Consider the following 23,821-nt stretch of genomic DNA (forward strand, 5'->3'; position numbering starts at 1 on the left):
ACGAAAGGTATTATTTAAAAGAAAAAGACGGTGTTAAAAATAAATTTAACGGAAAAACGCGGGATGTTACACGTAGGACTAGATGGCGTTGCGCTGTTTACGGTGGGACAAGGTTTTGTCCGATTCAAACGCATCTCTTCCAGGGTTATCATTGACCGTACGGTTGCTAGGTTCGGGAAAGGATTACTATGAATTATAATATGAGTTGCATGAGGGAATTTATCGTTTAACCCATTAATGGTGTAGGTAACAAGATCATCTTCTTCAATGGTGGTTCCTAGATTGCGTAGGAGAGAGGATAGCGAGTCAAGTTTGCGAAAATACTCCTCCACAGTTTGATTATCGATATCCAGTGCTTTGAGTTCGGCGGTGATTTCAACTGTTCGTGCACGTTTATTGTCTTGAAAAACCTTTGCCAGAAATTCCCATGCCTCGTGGGCAGTCTTGGGTTGTGAGTTGAGGACACGTTCCAAGAGGGGTTCGGAAATTGTGAGAAAAATCCACGAACGTACGACCGAATCTGCGTTAGACCATTCCTCGGTGGCTCGTTCTTCACTGGTTGATGTGCCTTTGATGAACCCAAGTACATCAAAACCGGCACAATGAGTGGTGAAAAGAGTGCTCCAATGACTATAGTTGAGTTTTGCTAGGTCAAGTTTGATAGGAATGAGATGACCAACTGATGTAACTGTATAAATGTTATCATATTTGTTGGTGGGAGCCATGAAAGATGAAGGTTGGAAGAGAAGCAGTAGCAGGAAATAAGAGTAAATTTAGAGAGAGAAAATGTGGTGTGATCGGATATTTTAAAAGAGGACGGAGATTTGAAAATGATTGTAAGACCACTCCCAATCATGACGCCGTCATGTGCACTTCCTCAGCGCCACATCAGCTTTCTCTCTCCTCCTTTCTCACCACTTCCTCCCATAACACTCTCATAACACACCATTGCCAACCATGACATATTTCCTCAAATTTTATTATTTTTTTTTATTAAAATTCGTTAGTATAAAAATAAAATAAAATAAATAAATCAAATAATGTTAATGAGTAACATAAAAAAATCTGGAATAAAAACTTGAAATATTCAACTATCTTTTATAATGGGATCCCACATATATTATATAAATATAAATATTAATTATTTAAGTAATATAAATATAAAATAAAATAAAAACACACCACCCATTTCATCTTCTTCTTCCCCTTTTTAACCCATTCCTTCAACCCTCCATTTTTGTTTTAAAAAAAAATCAATTGCAGGTTGCAAGTGTAAAAAATAAATGGAAATACACTGGAAAATTACAAATACACTTGAAAAAGGTCCACGATTACGCCCTCCTCCTCGTGGTTTTGAAGAAATTTTCCAGGGCGACAAGCTGCAGGGCGATCGAGGAAGTGGCCAGGGCGGCACAATGCCATCGGCGCCCTCGAGGGCATGGCCGGATGGCGGGCTGAGTACGTACCGTTGGGAGTGGTCTAATTGGGTAATACTAAAGAGAAAATAAATGGTGATTACGACAAGAAAAAAATGATAATAATAAAAGTGAAGTTACAGAATGAGCTCATATATTAGCCCACCACATAAATTCAACTTTAATTAATTCCAACGAGTTAGGTTGTATGATCTAGACAAAAGTGGGTCCTAAACTCCACCCAATCTTTCCCTTTATTTGGTACATGAATCCAAATCAGAAATAAAAGACATGACCCTCCATTTATATCTCAACCAAAGTTATGAGCTAAAGGATGCGTGGGTGGCCGTTGGTGGTTAGAAATATAATTAAATTTCATGAAATGATATTTGGAGCTGTAGGAGTCGAAAAATGGTGGAGGTGAGACTCGAAAATTACTCGAAGTGGGTAAATCGTAAGATCAGAGGTGAGGTACTGTTCCCTTTTTTTTTTTTTTTGAATGTTAATAGAGATAGAAAAAGAAAATGGTGGTGAGGTGTTTAGAGAAGAAGATGATGAAAATTCCAAAGGTGCCGTATGTTGATGGCGGTAGGGAAGAGATTTAAGTGTAGAAGAGGAAGATAAGAGGAAGAATGATGATTTGGTTTTATTGAATTTTCTGACTCGATACCATGTTAGAATGTTAATTCTCCATATTTCTTATTGATCAAACAAGTTAAATATATAATACATGATATGATCTCATATTCCTTGAATTTAGGGATGTCCCTTGCCATCTATCAATCCAATCTTTGCATTTAATACTAGATATGCCTACATTTAATATGAGATAGGCTAAATATTACATATGATATTGTCTACGTGTCCGTTAACATTTTGAACTATGAATGAATTAATGAATTGTACTACTAGTCTTATGCCCAATTAATCCATTTAAGTTCCTGATAGTGCGTCTATTGTTTTTAAATTTTAAGTTAGCTACCATGATCAAAGGGTGTAGTGATATATCCATAGATTCTTTTTGATAAATCCATTAAATTTGCGAAATACTTTGTGTGTAAATTTGCAGAACTATCTAAAACGCTTGTAACAGCATTCACACCCATGATGAAATATATAGTATCAAGCAAAACCAACTTGAATTAAAACACCTTAATAATCCAAACATAATTAATAGGTTAAAGAGTACTCGGTTAAGTAATCAATTTAGAAAATTATAGCGATTCGTATAAAATTTGAGCAACATTTGACCAAATTGACCTGTTTGCGTTATGTTGAACTTTGTAAATGTATATATATTTCACCTGGGAAAACGGCATAAGATAACAATGTTCACAAGTGCGTAGTCAATAATCACATTCACAGACTCAGTCAATAATCTCATCTCTACATAACACACAACAATGTTCACAAGTGCTTAAAAGGATATACTATAGACAGACCTAAAGGTGTACATATGTTTCTTATGCATTACATATGCACTAGAAAATGTTTAACATCTTAAAAGTGTGTGCATGGCACTAGAAAATAATGTATGCAACTTGTTACGAGCTTTCGAGTTAACCTCCACAGCAAGATCCACAGGCTGGAAGAGAGCCTGAATGAAAGATTAAATTGTAACATTAGCATCATCATCATTGATTCGTTATATTGTAATCAAACAGAACTGCAGAAAACAGTAAAGGAAAAAAATTAGCATCTTACTGTGATCTACGCCTCTAACATTGTCTAGCCCACGTGGGGGTCCACGCGGACCACCACCTCCATATGGACTGCCTCCAGGACCTCCACCGCCCCATTTTTTGCTGCTACCGGAGCCTTTCTTATAACTATCAGATTTCTCCATCTAATTCAAGAGCAGAGCAATATGAGCAACGTATAAAAGAAAGTAATAAGAACCATGTGATAGAAAAACACAACACATTGGGGTCAACATTACCGAAAACATAGTCATGAAGAACACCCGGAAAAAATTGATGATTGTCCAAAAGAAATCAGTTACGGTTCTGAGTCGCCATAGAGATCGCTTAGTTTTCACAACACCTGAAAAATAAAAGACAGAGTACTATCATAATCAATTATACCCAAATAACAATTTCTAGAACTTGATCATTTTTTCTGCTGCGTAAATTTTTGACTGTTAGCAGTAAAAGTAAACAGTCAATAAACTGGGGCAAAAAATGAGCAATTCACACAAAAGCATCCTCTCCTATAATAACAATCATCAGCGTATCCTAAAAATGATAAAACTAGCGAAACTATCAATTAATTGGTCAGGATGTGGATTAATAAGCGAACGAGTACTTTTGCAGCAACCGAAACACAACAACAAATAAACCAAAAAGGAAACATGATTTGAGCTAGTTATGTAACCTCAATCATGCAGCAATATATACAAACTTCATCATTATAACTATCACAATCATTTCAGTATAACTTTTCAATTTTAATTTAACTTGGCACTAAATAATAAATAAACCTAGTAATAAGGAAATCAATACACACACATTGAAAACTCAAAAAATTAATAAGATTTAATCTCATGGTAGGTCAAATAGCCCCAAAAGGTAACATTAGGCAACTTATGTTAATTTTTGTGCTATTTAGCCTTTAAAATGTCCAACCTACGGAAATAAATTGACAATTAATCGACCAGATGCTCCAAAAAAAGCCCTAACTCTTCCTTACATACAAACTCATAAATCATACATCGAATATTCAAAATTGAACTTCAAATTCGTCTGATAATTCACAATAAACAATTAGATAAACTTAGATTACACAATTAACAAGCAATTAGATATATGTATCCATATATTTGATTAGCGAAAGAAGCAACAGAAATTTAAAATTAGATAGCTTAACTTACCGTGCTCGATGTAAGCCATTGACGATCTACACTGACTTCGAGAGTTTTCTTAAGACGGAAATATTTGGGAGAAGAACCCCTTTATATTGGATTTGTCAGACAGGGTGATTATGACGTGTTAAATTGTTATTGGTTCAATTGACGTTATAAATTGAAGAATTTTTCATGGATTAGGTTTCCAAAAGAGCCCCTGTAGATTCATTTCAGTCCAAATTAACCCATTAGGTGTTGTAGTGGAGAAATAAAGGCTCAGCTACTCGTCGAACACGGTAGATACAATCGATCGAAGAAGAAGAAAGTAACATGATCACCTTAGTAATTTAGGGTTGTGTGGATCGTTCAATTCTATGAAAGCAGTTGTATAGCTGGTGGGGTGTCGAAGAAGAAAGAAGTGGGTGGAGAAGTGTAGGACATTGTTATAAGGAAAAAAATTAGCAAACTGGTGTCGTTTTTTGGTAATGGAACGACCAAAACCTGGGTACCAATTAGTATATATGATAATGGGCCTTCTTTATCCCATGATAAAGCCACAAATTCTGCAGTTTTTTTTTTTTTTTTTTTTTTTACGTCAGTTTGTGATCATTCAGAGGGACTAAATCACCTATGTGTTCATCTCTTGTAGTTGCATAACCCGTCTCCAACTACTGCCCTGGAGGAAACTCTGACCAATCCAAGGGCATGGCTGGTAAAATCCCCCTATCCGCTGCCTCCGTACTAAGCGAAAGGTGACCTGGGTGGATACTTCAGGTCAGGGATAACATTGAGTGCAATGTTGCAGTCCAGCAGAGTTGAACTCCTGGCCTCTCGCTAAGAGAGGCAGACCACTACCAGTTCAGTTACAAATTCTATAGTTTTAGTGGACTTGGATGACGAGAATGTTAATGTCTATCGGAGTGATGGCGGAGAATGTTAATGTCTATCGGAGTGATGATGGGAATGGTGATAGGCGTAACCTGATCGAGTTCGGAAGGGGTGGTTGAAACTATTTTTTTGTAATGTGTGGTTCTGTTTGAACAGGAAAAGTGCGTTTGAACATGGGGGAACCGAATGCAAGGAATCAAAAATAACTGGGAAAGATAAAATTGCTTCGTGTTCTTATAGTCTTAAAGATAATGGTGACGATATAGACTATGGAAATTCAATTAAAAAATTGTTTATGGTAGATCACGTCGATATTGGTTCCTCAAAGGTTCTTTCCATCAAGATTGAAAATCGTTCAGGTAAAAATATTCGACAGGAGATTATTAATGGTAATAATTATCGTAATAATAATACATATATTAGTAATAATTATCGTATTAATATTTAAAATACTAGTAATAATAACAATAATTGATAATGATAATAATAATAATACTAATAACCCTAGGATTCATCATACCTAATATTAATACTAACAATAATGATATTACTAACAATAATAAGTATAATACCAATAATAATAATGATAAAAAATAATATTAATAATCATAATAATAATAGTAATAATAATAATAATTTTTAAAATTTGAAAACTACCTCAACATCTCTTCTAAAAAGAAAACGTCTCGAGCCGGGCTTGAACCTGAGACCTCCCGTTCGCACACTAACACCCTAACCATCCCTTCCATCACGGTTTTCTGATTAAATTTGGAACCCAAAATTATTTAACCCTTGTTTCTTTCTGACTCCATTTTATCCTTCTTCTTTGCAGACTCGATCAATTACCAAACAACCTCAGTATCTATAAAAACGAATTTATAATCTTGTTTATGGCTTGTAACCAACCAGAGATCATATAGTGTTTTTTTTTAAATGAAAATTAATCAGAAATATAGCAGCCTGGTTCGTCGCTTTTATGTAAAAAAAAAATTTAATTTAATGATTTCATAATTTCGCACGTTTTAGACAAAAATCAAAACACGAAATATGTTTCAAATCACCTCTAGAAACTATAAAAATTATCAATTTAACCCAATTTGAAACAGAAATTTCGTATTCGGCTGAAGAACAAAGGTTGACTTTTTGATTATAAAAGTTTGACTTCAAAATTCATAATCAATAAAAAGAATTGGGTAATGGAAACTTATAGATAGTTTTAATAGGTAATTCCTAACACTCCAGTATTTTTAGATTGTGAAGATTCATTCAATTTTGAGCTATTGATTATCACAAGTCGTGGACAGAGGAACCGAGCTGTTTATAAATATATATATTTTTTAATTACAAGGTAGAAGCAGATACAAGCAGTTTAATTGATATAGGTGGTAGAGAATTGAATTGTTTCTTCAACAACATGATCTGCTCGATTGTTATGTAGTGGTGACAAGATTCGACATTTGATCACGAGGAAGCAGGAGACAAAAGAAAATTATAAATGCTGAAAGGGATTTGTAACCAATTTACACGATATTTTCTGTATTTATATTTTTTATATTTAATATTAATAGATAATAATTATATTAATAATAATAATACTAACAATAATAAGAATTATATTAATAATAATAATAATAAATAATAATAATAATAATCATAATTATAAAAAAAATGATAATAATAATAATATTATTGGTAATGATAACAATAAGGAAAATGATAAAAATAAATAAGATAATGATAATAATAACTTTAAATAGGAATGATGATTTTTAGTAATAGTAATAATAATGATCACAATAGTAACTAAATTTACTACTAATTATAATAATAATGATACTAATAATGATAACAATAATATTAGTAATATTAATAACATTAAAACAAATTAAATATATCAAATTTTATATCTATATATTATATTAAAATATTAATATTCATAATTCTGATATTAATATTAATATTAATATTGATATTTATTTAAATAATAATAAAAGTAGTAATAGCAATATTAATATAATAACTATATTTTAACTTGTAATTACATATATTAATATTATATATTATTAATTTTATAATATTTAATGTTTATATAATATATATTATATATATTTAATATTTATGTATTTTAACAATGTAACATCCCGTTTTTCCCGTACGTATCGAAAGGTACATACTTAATCGTTTGTACGTTTATAACTCGTTAGCTTATGCGTAAATGTATGAATATGTGTATAGATATATATAACTGTATACTTGATAAGGTGTGCATAAGCAAGACTATATGTGGGTTTTGATAGCGTTAAGTCTTGCGAGACTATAGTTGAAGGTTAGGTGAGAATAGGAAGCGGGTTTGGAATGTACAAAATTGAATTAATTCGAAACTTGTTTAAGATGGTCGAACTGTTCAGATGCAGCCTTAGGCCGCGCCGCGACAAATGGGTCTGCGCCGCGGCATAGCAAGCAAACCAGGATCAGAAAGTGAGTTAAGGAGGGTTGATTTTCCCGTTGTATGTCGCGCCGCGACGAGTTGAGCCGCGCCGCGGCAATACTGCTGGACAGACTCCGGTTTTAGCTCAAATTAAATGACTTTAAGGGAAAATTGGTAATTTGGCGTATAAATCTGATGGGAGCATTAAATCCCAGCCACACACCCATTTCATTTAATTTCTTTTCCCTTTTCTTTCTATTTTCTCTCCCAAAACTTAAAACCCAATTGAATTAAAGGCGAGATTTGAGAGTGAAGGATTGAGGGTTGATCTTTGGAGCAAGAATTAAAGTAGTTCCTCTTGTCTCTAGCTACCCGTTGATAGTCTCGGTAAGTTCTAACTCTAAGTTTTGAGTTTTAATTGGTTAATGGCTAGGGTTTTGGTTACTAGAGACTTGTATGACCCATTTGGGGTTAAAATGGGTGAACTTGGGTTATGTGGGTGAAAGGAAATCTTAAATAGCTATTAATGGTGTTGTTAAGCTTTAAAACACTTGTTTAATGTTGAAAGAGTGTTAAAATGGGTCAAAAGGGGTAATGTTGACCTAGTTTGGGTGAAATGGGTATGAATAACCCTAAGTTGCGATTAATTAATGTTAGTAGACTTAAATCACTAGCTTTAGTGATTTAATATGAGTCTTGGCCATTTATGGGCGGTTTGAGGTAGGTGAGCTATTTAATGCAAATAGGTCATTAAATGCTCAAGTGTTATGTAGTGTGGTAAGTTCTACTAGTTGTGTAATTAAATGTGTACTTATATATTATGTAGTGACCCGAACTTTTCCATGTTTATATATATTAATTGAGATTGATATTTACATGATTAAATGTTTCCAACATGTTAAGCAATCAAACTTGTTAAGACTTGATTAATTGAAATAGGTTTCATATAGACAATTGACCACCCAAGTTGACCGGTGATTCACGAACGTTAAAACTTGTAAAAAAACTATATGATGACATATATATGGTTATATATATAGTTAACATGATATTATGATAAGTAAACATATCATTAATTATATTAACAATGAACTACATATGTAAAAACAAGACTACTAACTTAATGATTTTGAAACGAGACATATATGTAACGTTTATCGTTGTAACGACATTTAATGTATATATATCATATTAAGAGATATTCGTACATCATAATATCATGATAATGTAATAATTTAAAATCTCTTTTGATATTATAAACATTGGGTTAACAACATTTAACAAGATCGTTAACCTAAAGGTTTCAAAACAACACTTACATGTAACGACTAACGATGACTTAACGACTCAGTTAAAATGTATATACATGTAGTGTTTTAATATGTATTTATACACTTTTGAAAGACTTCAATACACTTATCAAAATACTTCTACTTAACAAAAATGCTTACAATTACATTCTCGTTCAGTTTCATCAACAATTCTACTCGTATGCACCCGTATTCGTACTCGTACAATACACAGCTTTTAGATGTATGTACTATTGGTATATACACTCCAATGATCAGCTCTTAGCAGCCCATGTGAGTCACCTAACACATGTGGGAACCATCATTTGGCAACTAGCATGAAATATCTCATAAGATTACAAAAATATGAGTAATCATTCATGACTTATTTACATGAAAACAAAATTACATATCCTTTATATCTAATCCATACACCAACGACCAAAAACACCTACAAACACTTTCATTCTTCAATTTTCTTCATCTAATTGAACTCTCTCAAGTTCTATCTTCAAGTTCTAAGTGTTCTTCATAAATTCCAAAAGTTCTAGTTTCATAAAATCAAGAATACTTTCAAGTTTGCTAGCTCACTTCCAATCTTGTAAGGTGATCATCCAACCTCAAGAAATCTTTGTTTCTTACAGTAGGTTATCATTCTAATACAAGGTAATAATCATATTCAAACTTTGGTTCAATTTCTATAACTATAACAATCTTATTTCAAGTGATGATCTTACTTGAACTTGTTTTCGTGTCATGATTTTGCTTCAAGAACTTTGAGCCATCCAAGGATCCATTGAAGCTAGATCCATTTTTCTCTTTTCCAGTAGGTTCATCCAAGGAACTTAAGGTAGTAATGATGTTCATAACATCATTCGATTCATACATATAAAGCTATCTTATTCGAAGGTTTAAACTTGTAATCACTAGAACATAGTTTAGTTAATTCTAAACTTGTTCGCAAACAAAAGTTAATCCTTCTAACTTGACTTTTAAAATCAACTAAACACATGTTCTATATCTATATGATATGCTAACTTAATGATTTAAAACCTGGAAACACGAAAAACACCGTAAAACCGGATTTACGCCGTCGTAGTAACACCGCGGGATGTTTTGGGTTAGTTAATTAAAAACTATGATAAACTTTGATTTAAAAGTTGTTATTCTGAGAAAATGATTTTTATTATGAACATGAAACTATATCCAAAAATTATGGTTAAACTCAAAGTGGAAGTATGTTTTCTAAAATGGTCATCTAGACGTCGTTCTTTCGACTGAAATGACTACCTTTACAAAAACGACTTGTAACTTATTTTTCCGACTATAAACCTATACTTTTTTTGTTTAGATTCATAAAATAGAGTTCAATATGAAACCATAGCAATTTGATTCACTCAAAACGGATTTAAAATGAAGAAGTTATGGGTAAAACAAGATTGGATAATTTTTCTCATTTTAGCTACGTGAAAATTGGTAACAAATCTATTCCAACCATAACTTAATCAACTTGTATTATATATTATGTAATCTTGAGATGCCATAGACACGTATACAATGTTTCGACCTATCATGTCGACACATCTATATATATTTCGGAACAACCATAGACACTCTATATGTGAATGTTGGAGTTAGCTATACAGGGTTGAGGTTGATTCCAAAATATATATAGTTTGAGTTGTGATCAATACTGAGATACGTATACACTGGGTCGTGGATTGATTCAAGATAATATTTATCGATTTATTTCTGTACATCTAACTGTGGACAACTAGTTGTAGGTTACTAACGAGGACAGCTGACTTAATAAACTTAAAACATCAAAATATATTAAAAGTGTTGTAAATATATTTTGAACATACTTTGATATATATGTATATATTGTTATAGGTTCGTGAATCAACCAGTGGCCAAGTCTTACTTCCCGAGGAAGTAAAAATCTGTGAAAGTGAGTTATAGTCCCACTTTTAAAATCTAATATTTTTGGGATGAGAATACATGCAGGTTTTATAAATGATTTACAAAATAGACACAAGTACGTGAAACTACATTCTATGGTTGAATTATCGAAATCGAATATGCCCCTTTTTATTAAGTCTGGTAATCTAAGAATTAGGGAACAGACACCCTAATTGACGCGAATCCTAAAGATAGATCTATTGGGCCTAACAAACCCCATCCAAAGTACCGGATGCTTTAGTACTTCGAAATTTATATCATATCCGAAGGGTGTCCCGGAATGATGGGGATATTCTTATATATGCATCTTGTTATTGTCGGTTACCAGGTGTTCACCATATGAATGATTTTTATCTCTATGTATGGGATGTGTATTGAAATATGAAATCTTGTGGTCTATTGTTACGATTTGATATATATAGGTTAAACCTATAACTCACCAACATTTTTGTTGACGTTTTAAGCATGTTTATTCTCAGGTGATTATTAAGAGCTTCCGCTGTCGCATACTTAAATAAGGACAAGATTTGGAGTCCATGCTTGTATGATATTGTGTAAAAACTGCATTCAAGAAACTTATTTTGTTGTAACATATTTGTATTGTAAACCATTATGTAATGGTCGTGTGTAAACAGGATATTTTAGATTATCATTATTTGATAATCTACGTAAAGCTTTTTAAACCTTTATTGATGAAATAAAGGTTATGGTTTGTTTAAAAATGAATGCAGTCTTTGAAAAACGTCTCATATAGAGGTCAAAACCTCGCAACGAAATCAATTAATATGGAACGTTTTTAATCAATAAGAACGGGACATTTCAGTTGGTATCCGAGCGTTGGTCTTAGAGAACCAGAAAATTTGCATTAGTGTGTCTTATCAAGTTTGTTAGGATGCATTAGTGAGTCTGGACTTCGACCGTGTTTTCTTTAAAAATGATTGCTTAACATTTTTGTTGGAAACTATATATTTTTAACATATGAATATTATGTGATATATTAATCTCTTAACGTGTTTGATATTATGTGATAGATGTCTACCTCTAGAACAAGTCCCATTGACTCACCTAATAATAATGAAGAGTCAAATGTAAATTGGAATGATTTGTGGACTGATTCACAAGTTCCCGAAGAGGAACCGGAAGAAGAGTCGGAACCGGAAGAAGAATCGGAACCGGAAGAAGAATCGGAACCGGATGAAGAAATAGAACCGGTGGGGGAAATAATAAAACGGTTAAGTAAAAGAAAATCCTCAACCAACCGACCAAAGTTAATTATGGTCAATGGTGTTTCCGCCAAGGAAGCAAAATATTGGGAGGATTACCAATTCTCCGATGAATCGGATTCCGACGAGAATTCCGATGATGTTATAGAAATTACCCCAACTGAATTTAAAAAGGCAAAAGAAAATAATAAGGGAAAGGGCATAAAAATAGAGAAATCTAATTCCAACCCCGATGAACTTTATATGTATCGTCAACCCCCGAAGTCCTTAAGTTGTAACAATGACCCGGGAACCTCGAAACCACCAGGTTTTTCTAAACCAATGTGGACAACGACGGCTCGTATTAGGGGAACATCATATATCCCTAGAAACTTGGCAAAACGAACCAAAACCGAAGAAGAAGAAACGAGCGAGTCGGAATAAGATAGTTGTATTCGTGTGGTGTAATATATGGAATATAGTGTTCTTATGCTTTATGATATATGTAAAAATTGCTTGTATTAATAAGTATTTTTTTTATGAATCTAACTCTTGTCTATTTTACAGTTTAAAAACACAAAATGGATAGACAACCCAATATTTTAAGAGACCTACCCGGAGACATGATTGATGAAATCTTGTCTAGAGTCGGCCAGAATTCTTCGGCACAACTATTTAAGGCGAGATCAGTTTGTAAGACATTCGAAGAACGTTCCAAGAATGTCTTGGTTTATAAGAGACTTTCGTTTGAAAGATGGGGGATATCACATTGGGAAACCCATAAGTTACGATGTGTTTACTTTGACGCATATATTGCGGGGAACCCAAATGCTATTTTACGCAACGGGTTAAGAAATTATTTTGACTCAATATATCCGAATATTGGACTTCGTGATTTAGAAAAAGCGGCTAACATGCAACATAAAGAAGCATGTTATGCTTACGGATTAGTAATGTTCGCTTCTCACCAAAGTGAGAACAAGAACATCGGGCTACAACTATTAAACAAAACGTTTCCACAAGTGACGGAGTCGGTAATTGGGGTAAGAAATGAGGTGTTTAGATTATTACGGGACTGTTGGACATTACGTAACCCTCGTCCCTTTGATGACGTTACAACACGCTGTCTTATCAACGGCCATAACGGTTATGTTGCACAAGACCAAGGATGGGAAGTAGTCCTAGTAAAACCAGAACGCATGACTTGTTTCTGGACGTATGAATTACGTGTCTTTATTGCCTTTGCTGAACGACTTGTGTACTAGCTAGAATTGTCTTCACAACTATCTTGTATCAAAGTTATTGTGTGCTATATTTCATGCTTTATGTAAAATAAGCGGTATTGTAAGTTTGTAAATTATTGTATAAAAGTTTGAACGCGAAATATTATTATAATCAGTTTTTCATATAGAATTGTAGTAGTTGAATTGTATATTAGCTACTAAGTATGAACTTAACGGGTAGGTACTACCCGAATTTAAACTTATAAAACGCTAATATGAAGAAAAAGCTTTTATAAATGAGTTCATATTATGCTACGAAATACTATTAACTACTCTTAATATTCTGTATGATTAACTTGTTCCATTTAACTATTTTGAAGGAAATGGCACCGACTACTCGACACACCGTAAATATGAATGAAGAGGAATTCCGTACTTTTCTAGCTTCAAACATAGCCGCAGTACAGGCTGCGCTACATACCAACAATAACCTTGGATCTAGCAGTACAGGAAATCGTGTAGGATGCACCTACAAAGAATTCACTGCCTGCAAACCTTTGGAATTTGATGGAACCGAAGGACCGATCGGATTGAAACGGTGGACCGAGAAGGTTGAATCGATGTTTGCCATAAGTAAGTGTACTGAAGAGGACAAAGTGAAGTACGCTACGCATACCTTCACAGGTTCTGCGTTAACATGGTGGAATACCTATCTAGAGCAAGTGGGACAAGATGATGCGTACGCACTACCGTGGTCAGCATTCAAGCACTTGATGAACGAGAAGTACCGTCCCAGAACCGAGGTCAATAAGCTCAAGACAGAACTTAGAGGGTTACGAACCCAAGGATTTGATATTACCACGTACGAAAGACGATTCACAGAATTGTGCCTATTGTGTCCGGGAGCATTCGAAGATGAGGAAGAGAAGATCGACGCGTTTGTGAAAGGATTACCGGAAAGAATCCAAGAAGATATAAGTTCACACGAGCCCGCCTCCATACAACAGGCATGTAGAATGGCTCACAAACTAGTGAACCAGATTGAAGAAAGAATTAAAGAACAGACTGCTGAAGAGGCCAATGTGAAGCAAGTCAAAAGAAAGTGGGAGGAAAACGGTGATAAGAATCACCAATACAACAACAACAGCAATTACAACAACAATCGCAATAATTATCCCAACAATCGCAACATCAATCGCAACTACAACAAACGGCCCAACAACAACAACAACAACAACAACAACAACAACAACAGCAACTACAACAATCATCCCAACAACAATAATAACCGCAACAACAACAACAATCAGAAGCAACTATGCCAAAGGTGTGAAAAGAATCACTCGGGGTTCTGCACCAAATTTTGCAACAAGTGTAAAAGAAATGGTCATAGCGCGGCGAAGTGTGAGGTCTACGGACCAGGGGTTAATAGAACGAAAGGAACAAATGGTGTCGGAACGAGTAATGGCGGAGCAAGTAGTGTCGGAGCAAGTTATGCCAATGTAGTTTGTTATAAATGTGGAAAACCAGGCCACATTATTAGAAATTGCCCGAACCAGGAGAACACGAATGGACAAGGCCGTGGAAGAGTTTTCAATATTAATGCGGTAGAGGCACAGGAAGACCCGGAGCTTGTTACGGGTACGTTTCTTATTGACAATAAATCTGCTTACGTTTTATTTGATTCGGGTGCGGATAGAAGCTATATGAGTAGAGATTTTTGTGCTAAATTAAGTTGTCCATTGACGCCTTTGGATAGTAAATTTTTACTCGAATTAGCAAATGGTAAATTAATTTCAGCAGATAATATATGTCGGAATCGAGAAATTAAACTGGTTAGTGAAACATTTAAGATTGATTTGATACCAGTAGAGTTAGGGAGTTTTGATGTGATAATCGGTATGGACTGGTTGAAAGAAGTGAAAGCGGAGATCGTTTGTTACAAAAATGCAATTCGCATTATACGAGAAAAAGGAAAACCCTTAATGGTGTACGGAGAAAAGGGCAACACGAAGCTACATCTTATTAGTAATTTGAAGGCACAAAAACTAATAAGAAAAGGTTGCTATGCTGTTCTAGCACACGTTGAGAAAGTACAAACTGAAGAAAAGAGCATCAATGATGTTCCCATTGCAAAAGAATTTCCCGATGTATTTCCGAAAGAATTACCGGGATTACCCCCACATCGATCCGTTGAATTTCAAATAGATCTTGTACCAGGAGCTGCACCAATAGCTCATGCTCCTTACAGACTCGCACCCAGCGAGATGAAAGAACTGCAAAGCCAATTACAAGAACTTTTAGAGCGTGGTTTCATTCGACCAAGCACATCACCGTGGGGAGCTCCTGTTTTGTTTGTCAAGAAGAAAGATGGTACATTCAGGTTGTGTATCGACTACCGAGAGTTGAACAAACTTACCATCAAGAACCGCTACCCACTACCGAGAATCGACGACTTATTTGATCAACTACAAGGCTCGTCTGTTTATTCAAAGATTGACTTACGTTCCGGGTATCATCAAATGCGGGTGAAAGAAGATGATATTCCAAAGACTGCTTTCAGAACACGTTACGGTCATTACGAGTTTATGGTCATGCCGTTTGGTTTAACTAATGCACCAGCTGTGTTCATGGACCTTATGAACCGAGTGTGTGGACCATTCCTTGACAAGTTTGTCATTGTTTTCATTGATGACATACTTATTTACTCAAAGAATGACCAAGAACACGGTGAACATTTGAGAAAGGTGTTAGAAGTATTGAGGAAGGAAGAATTGTACGCTAAGTTTTCAAAGTGTGCATTTTGGTTGGAAGAAGTTCAATTCCTCGGTCACATAGTGAACAAAGAAGGTATTAAGGTGGATCCGGCAAAGATAGAAACTGTTGAAAAGTGGGAAACCCCAAAAACTCCGAAACATATACGCCAGTTTTTAGGACTAGCTGGTTACTACAGAAGGTTCATCCAAGACTTTTCCAGAATAGCAAAACCCTTGACTGCATTAACGCATAAAGGGAAGAAATTTGAATGGAATGATGAACAAGAGAAAGCGTTTCAGTTATTGAAGAAAAAGCTAACTACGGCACCTATATTGTCATTGCCTGAAGGGAATGATGATTTTGTGATTTATTGTGACGCATCAAAGCAAGGTCTCGGTTGTGTATTAATGCAACGAACGAAGGTGATTGCTTATGCGTCTAGACAATTGAAGATTCACGAACAAAATTATACGACGCATGATTTGGAATTAGGCGCGGTTGTTTTTGCATTAAAGACTTGGAGGCACTACTTATATGGGGTCAAAAGTATTATATATACCGACCACAAAAGTCTTCAACACATATTTAATCAGAAACAACTGAATATGAGGCAGCGTAGGTGGATTGAATTATTGAATGATTATGATTTTGAGATTCGTTACCACCCGGGGAAGGCAAATGTGGTAGCCGATGCCTTGAGCAGGAAGGATAGAGAACCCATTCGAGTAAAATCTATGAATATAATGATTCATAATAACATTACTACTCAAATAAAGGAGGCGCAACAAGGAGTTTTAAAAGAGGGAAATTTAAAGGATGAAATACCCAAAGGATCGGAGAAGCATCTTAATATTCGGGAAGACGGAACCCGGTATAGGGCTGAAAGGATTTGGGTACCAAAATTTGGAGATATGAGAGAAATGGTACTTAGAGAAGCGCATAAAACCAGATACTCAATACATCCTGGAACGGGGAAGATGTACAAGGATCTCAAGAAAAATTTTTGGTGGCCGGGTATGAAAGCCGATGTTGCTAAATACGTAGGAGAATGTTTGACGTGTTCTAAGGTCAAAGCTGAGCATCAGAAACCATCAGGTCTACTTCAACAACCCGAAATCCCGGAATGGAAATGGGAAAACATTACCATGGATTTCATCACTAAATTGCCAAGGACTGCAAGTGGTTTTGATACTATTTGGGTAATAGTTGATCGTCTCACCAAATCAGCACACTTCCTACCAATAAGAGAAGATGACAAGATGGAGAAGTTAGCATGACTGTATTTGAAGGAAGTCATCTCCAGACATGGAATACCAATCTCTATTATCTCTGATAGGGATGGCAGATTTATTTCAAGATTCTGGCAGACATTACAGCAAGCATTAGGAACTCGTCTAGACATGAGTACTGCCTATCATCCACAAACTGATGGGCAGAGCGAAAGGACGATACAAACGCTTGAAGACATGCTACGAGCATGTGTTATTGATTTCGGAAACATTTGGGATCGACATCTACCGTTAGCAGAATTTTCCTACAACAACAGCTACCATTCAAGCATTGAGATGGCGCCGTTTGAAGCACTTTATGGTAGAAAGTGCAGGTCTCCGATTTGTTGGAGTGAGGTGGGGGATAGACAGATTACGGGTCCGGAGATTATACAAGAAACTACCGAGAAGATCATCCAAATTCAACAACGGTTGAAAACCGCCCAAAGTCGACAAAAGAGCTACGCTGACATTAAAAGAAAAGATATAGAATTTGAAATTGGAGAGATGGTCATGCTTAAAGTTTCACCTTGGAAAGGCGTTGTTCGATTTGGTAAACGAGGGAAATTAAATCCAAGGTATATTGGACCATTCAAGATTATTGATCGTGTCGGATCAGTAGCTTACCAACTTGAGTTACCTCAACAACTCGCGGCTGTACATAACACTTTCCACGTCTCGAATTTGAAGAAATGTTTTGCTAAAGAAGATCTCACTATTCCGTTAGATGAAATCCAAATCAACAAAAAACTCCAATTCATCGAAGAACCCGTCGAAATAATGGATCGTGAGGTTAAAAGACTTAAGCAAAACAAGATACCAATTGTTAAGGTTCGATGGAATGCTCGTAGAGGACCCGAGTTCACCTGGGAGCGTGAAGATCAGATGAAGAAGAAATACCCGCATCTATTTCCAGAAGATTCGTCAACACCTTCAACAGCTTAAAATTTCGGGACGAAATTTATTTAACGGGTAGGTACTGTAGTGACCCGAACTTTTCCATGTTTATATATATTAATTGAGATTGATATTTACATGATTAAATGTTTCCAACATGTTAAGCAATCAAACTTGTTAAGACTTGATTAATTGAAATAGGTTTCATATAGACAATTGACCACCCAAGTTGACCGGTGATTCACGAACGTTAAAACTTGTAAAAAAACTATATGATGACATATATATGGTTATATATATAGTTAACATGATATTATGATAAGTAAACATATCATTAATTATATTAACAATGAACTACATATGTAAAAACAAGACTACTAACTTAATGATTTTGAAACGAGACATATATGTAACGTTTATCGTTGTAACGACATTTAATGTATATATATCATATTAAGAGATATTCGTACATCATAATATCATGATAATGTAATAATTTAAAATCTCTTTTGATATTATAAACATTGGGTTAATAACATTTAACAAGATCGTTAACCTAAAGGTTTCAAAACAACACTTACATGTAACGACTAACGATGACTTAACGACTCAGTTAAAATGTATATACATGTAGTGTTTTAATATGTATTTATACACTTTTGAAAGACTTCAATACACTTATCAAAATACTTCTACTTAACAAAAATGCTTACAATTACATTCTCGTTCAGTTTCATCAACAATTCTACTCGTATGCACCCGTATTCGTACTCGTACAATACACAGCTTTTAGATGTATGTACTATTGGTATATACACTCCAATGATCAGCTCTTAGCAGCCCATGTGAGTCACCTAACACATGTGGGAACCATCATTTGGCAACTAGCATGAAATATCTCATAAGATTACAAAAATATGAGTAATCATTCATGACTTATTTACATGAAAACAAAATTACATATCCTTTATATCTAATCCATACACCAACGACCAAAAACACCTACAAACACTTTCATTCTTCAATTTTCTTCATCTAATTGAACTCTCTCAAGTTCTATCTTCAAGTTCTAAGTGTTCTTCATAAATTCCAAAAGTTCTAGTTTCATAAAATCAAGAATACTTTCAAGTTTGCTAGCTCACTTCCAATCTTGTAAGGTGATCATCCAACCTCAAGAAATCTTTGTTTCTTACAGTAGGTTATCATTCTAATACAAGGTAATAATCATATTCAAACTTTGGTTCAATTTCTATAACTATAACAATCTTATTTCAAGTGATGATCTTACTTGAACTTGTTTTCGTGTCATGATTTTGCTTCAAGAACTTTGAGCCATCCAAGGATCCATTGAAGCTAGATCCATTTTTATCTTTTCCAGTAGGTTCATCCAAGGAACTTAAGGTATTAATGATGTTCATAACATCATTCGATTCATACATATAAAGCTATCTTATTTGAAGGTTTAAACTTGTAATCACTAGAACATAGTTTAGTTAATTCTAAACTTGTTCGCAAACAAAAGTTAATCCTTCTAACTTGACTTTTAAAATCAAATAAACACATGTTCTATATCTATATGATATGCTAACTTAATGATTTAAAACCTGGAAACACGAAAAACACCGTAAAACCGGATTTACGCCGTCGTAGTAACACCGCGGGATGTTTTGGGTTAGTTAATTAAAAACTATGATAAACTTTGATTTAAAAGTTGTTATTCTGAGAAAATGATTTTTATTATGAACATGAAACTATATCCAAAAATTATGGTTAAACTCAAAGTGGAAGTATGTTTTCTAAAATGGTCATCTAGACGTCGTTCTTTCGACTGAAATGACTACCTTTACAAAAACGACTTGTAACTTATTTTTCCGACTAGAAACCTATACTTTTTTTGTTTAGATTCATAAAATAGAGTTCAATATGAAACCATAGCAATTTGATTCACTCAAAACGGATTTAAAATGAAGAAGTTATGGGTAAAACAAGATTGGATAATTTTTCTCATTTTAGCTACGTGAAAATTGGTAACAAATCTATTCCAACCATAACTTAATCAACTTGTATTATATATTATGTAATCTTGAGATACCATAGACACGTATACAATGTTTCGACCTATCATGTCGACACATCTATATATATTTCGGAACAACCATAGACACTCTATATGTGAATGTTGGAGTTAGCTATACAGGGTTGAGGTTGATTCCAAAATATATATAGTTTGAGTTGTGATCAATACTGAGATACGTATACACTGGGTCGTGGATTGATTCAAGATAATATTTATCGATTTATTTCTGTACATCTAACTGTGGACAACTAGTTGTAGGTTACTAACGAGGACAGCTGACTTAATAAACTTAAAACATCAAAATATATTAAAAGTGTTGTAAATATATTTTGAACATACTTTGATATATATGTATATATTGTTATAGGTTCGTGAATCAACCAGTGGCCAAGTCTTACTTCCCGACGAAGTAAAAATCTGTGAAAGTGAGTTATAGTCCCACTTTTAAAATCTAATATTTTTGGGATGAGAATACATGCAGGTTTTATAAATGATTTACAAAATAGACACAAGTACGTGAAACTACATTCTATGGTTGAATTATCGAAATCGAATATGCCCCTTTTTATTAAGTCTGGTAATCTAAGAATTAGGGAACAGACACCCTAATTGACGCGAATCCTAAAGATAGATCTATTGGGCCTAACAAACCCCATCCAAAGTACCGGATGCTTTAGTACTTCGAAATTTATATCATATCCGAAGGGTGTCCCGGAATGATGGGGATATTCTTATATATGCATCTTGTTATTGTCGGTTACCAGGTATTCACCATATGAATGATTTTTATCTCTATGTATGGGATGTGTATTGAAATATGAAATCTTGTGGTCTATTGTTACGATTTGATATATATAGGTTAAACCTATAACTCACCAACATTTTTGTTGACGTTTTAAGCATGTTTATTCTCAGGTGATTATTAAGAGCTTCCGCTGTCGCATACTTAAATAAGGACAAGATTTGGAGTCCATGCTTGTATGATATTGTGTAAAAACTGCATTCAAAAAACTTATTTTGTTGTAACATATTTGTATTGTAAACCATTATGTAATGGTCGTGTGTAAACAGGATATTTTAGATTATCATTATTTGATAATCTACGTAAAGCTTTTTAAACCTTTATTGATGAAATAAAGGTTATGGTTTGTTTAAAAATGAATGCAGTCTTTGAAAAACGTCTCATATAGAGGTCAAAACCTCGCAACGAAATCAATTAATATGGAACGTTTTTAATCAATAAGAACGGGACATTTCATATTAGGTACGTTGCCTTGAAGTTTCGGAAGTGCATAATCATCACCGAAGTGTTAAGGTGAGTGGAATAATTATATGCGTGCATATATGATGTATTTATTTGTGTAGTTGAGTTGTGAAGTGTCGACGTGTTAAGACACCACTCCTCACGTGGCGAGTGAAGTGTCGATGTGTTAAGACACCACTCGGGAGTGAAGTATCGATGTGTTAAGATGCCACTCCGAGAGATGTAACGAGTGAAGTGTCGATGTGCTAAGACACCACTCGGGGTGAAGTGTCGAAGTGTTAAGGCACCACCCGGGGTGAAGTATCGATGTGTTAAGATGCCACCCGTGGGGTTAGTGTACGAAGTGTTAAGTGCACTAATGGTTGTTATGAACTCCGACGGTCTTTAAACACCGTTCCCTCATTCGTTTGGTTAACCATGGTTGTGTGTGTGGATTGTAGCATATTATATTGTTTAAACTATATGCTATTGTTATGCTAGCTCGTATGGTGGAAGGCTTAGTGTTATACTTGTAATGGTATGATTACTTATAATGCTAGCATGTATGCGGTAAATGCGTAAGTGATTGCAAGTAAGTAGGTTGTATATGTAAATGTATAATTGTTGCACTCACTAAGCATTAGCTTACCCCTCTCGTTGTTTATCTTTTTAGATGCAGGAGTGGACAAGGGCAAGGGGGTTGTTGGGCACTAGGTGTCCCTTGATGATGTTATGTTGGAGCTTTTGGAAGTTGGCCTAGCGTTTTGGGTAGTTTAGTCCCAAACCATGCTCGATGTGTTGTTTGGTTTAAAACTATCATTTTTGTATTGGTCAAACTTGTATCACATTCGTTAATGGCCTTTGTGCCTTTTATAAACACTAAACTTGTTGTATGTTTTAACGAAACGTGTGGAATGGTTTACATATTTAATTGGCGCGTAAATGTGTATCATTACAACAACAAAAAATTTATCGTATGGAATACGGGTTGGGTTGTTTCAAACAATATACATATAGTAATAATTATGTATAGAAATTATATATATATATATATATATATATATATATATATATATATATATATATATATATATATATTCAAACTACTATATATAATTATGTTTTTAGATATCAAATTTTATTACTTAGATAAACATATTAATTATATATATTGAAACAATTAAACCCAAAATTTATACATTTAATACATTGTTAACGTTGACCAATTATGTTCGAAATCCTTTATATTCAATATACCTTATATATTCAAAATAACAAGTTTTAATTGTTTTAAATTATCTTTCATAATAACTAAACCACATAATAGTTCATTAATATATTTAATTTATTATGTATAATTATTTACATATATAATTATCTATATATACATTTTAGCTTACAATTAAAGGTTCGTGAATCGTCGGGCATAGTCAACGGTTAATTGAATGTATGACAATAGTTCAAACTTTTTGAGACTTAACATAACAAACTTTGCTTATCATGTCGGAAACATATAAAGATTAAGTTTAAATTTGGTCAGAAATTTTCGGGTCGTCACAGTACCTACCCGTTAAAGAAATTTCGTCCCGAAATTTGATTGGGATCGTCATGGCTAACAATAAAAATGTTTTCATGACGAATATGTGTTGATAAAGGAGCAAATTAAAGTTGTCCTTCAAGGGGACAATGTCGGGAGACAAGACTTTTTCTATAAGAATTTTAAAGATGCTCAACCTCCTACTTTTGAGGGCGAAAGAGACCCGTTAAAGAGTGCCCGGTGGATCTCCGATATGGAGGGGGCTTTTCGAACTTGTGAATGCCCGATTGATAAAAAGACAAGGTATGGTTGTAGCATGCTAAGTGGTGATGCGAAGCTATAGTGGGATGTAAAAATCCAAGTTTATGGCGAAGAACAATGCATGGATTTTACTTGGTATGAGTTCAAAACGGAGTTCTTCCAAGAGTACCGAACTTCGGCCGATCTTACTAGGCTTAAGGACGAGTTGCATTCCTTGAAGCAAGGGTCGATGGATTTGAATACTCTTAAATCCGTTTACTTGTCAAAAACTCAATTTTTCCCGGAGTATGTCGGGAATGATAAGATGTTGAAGGAAGACTTTTACCGAATCTTGAATGACAACTATCAAGAAAAAATTAGTGTGAACGTGGTGAAGAGTTTTGATAAGTTGTTTGATATGGCCAAAGGGTTCGATTCGCTCATCTTGAGAAAGAGTGGCTTTACCTTCGGCAAAAAGAAGTTTGAAGCTAATAGTCATTCGAACTTTTCTAACAAGAAGCACAAGAAGGGCTCCGAGAGTGTTGGTAGTGTT

The 23,821-nt window shown here is 34.4% G+C and overlaps 1 protein-coding gene across 1 annotated transcript; it reads right to left on the reverse strand.

Moving 5' to 3' along the window:
• Positions 1–2,784: 2,784 nt before the first annotated feature.
• Positions 2,785–4,395, reverse strand: LOC139843778 (uncharacterized). Its single transcript, XM_071833928.1, has 4 exons — positions 4,285–4,395; positions 3,355–3,458; positions 3,120–3,261; positions 2,785–3,012 (listed from the first exon to the last, which is right to left on the reverse strand). Exons 1-4 carry the CDS (start codon positions 4,301–4,303, stop codon positions 2,975–2,977), a joined length of 303 nt encoding a protein of 100 aa, XP_071690029.1. The 5' UTR covers positions 4,304–4,395; the 3' UTR covers positions 2,785–2,974.
• Positions 4,396–23,821: the final 19,426 nt, after the last annotated feature.

This window comes from Rutidosis leptorrhynchoides, chromosome 4, assembly GCF_046630445.1.
Source record: "Rutidosis leptorrhynchoides isolate AG116_Rl617_1_P2 chromosome 4, CSIRO_AGI_Rlap_v1, whole genome shotgun sequence".
Taxonomy (NCBI): Eukaryota; Viridiplantae; Streptophyta; class Magnoliopsida; order Asterales; family Asteraceae; genus Rutidosis; species Rutidosis leptorrhynchoides.

Coding starts and splice junctions, on each gene's coding strand:
- LOC139843778 (XM_071833928.1), bottom strand. Junction 3,262..3,354: donor TCTTCATGACTATGTTTTCG/GTAATGTTGACC, acceptor CTCTTGAATTAG/ATGGAGAAATCTGATAGTTA. Junction 3,013..3,119: donor TGTTAGAGGCGTAGATCACA/GTAAGATGCTAA, acceptor TCTTTCATTCAG/GCTCTCTTCCAGCCTGTGGA.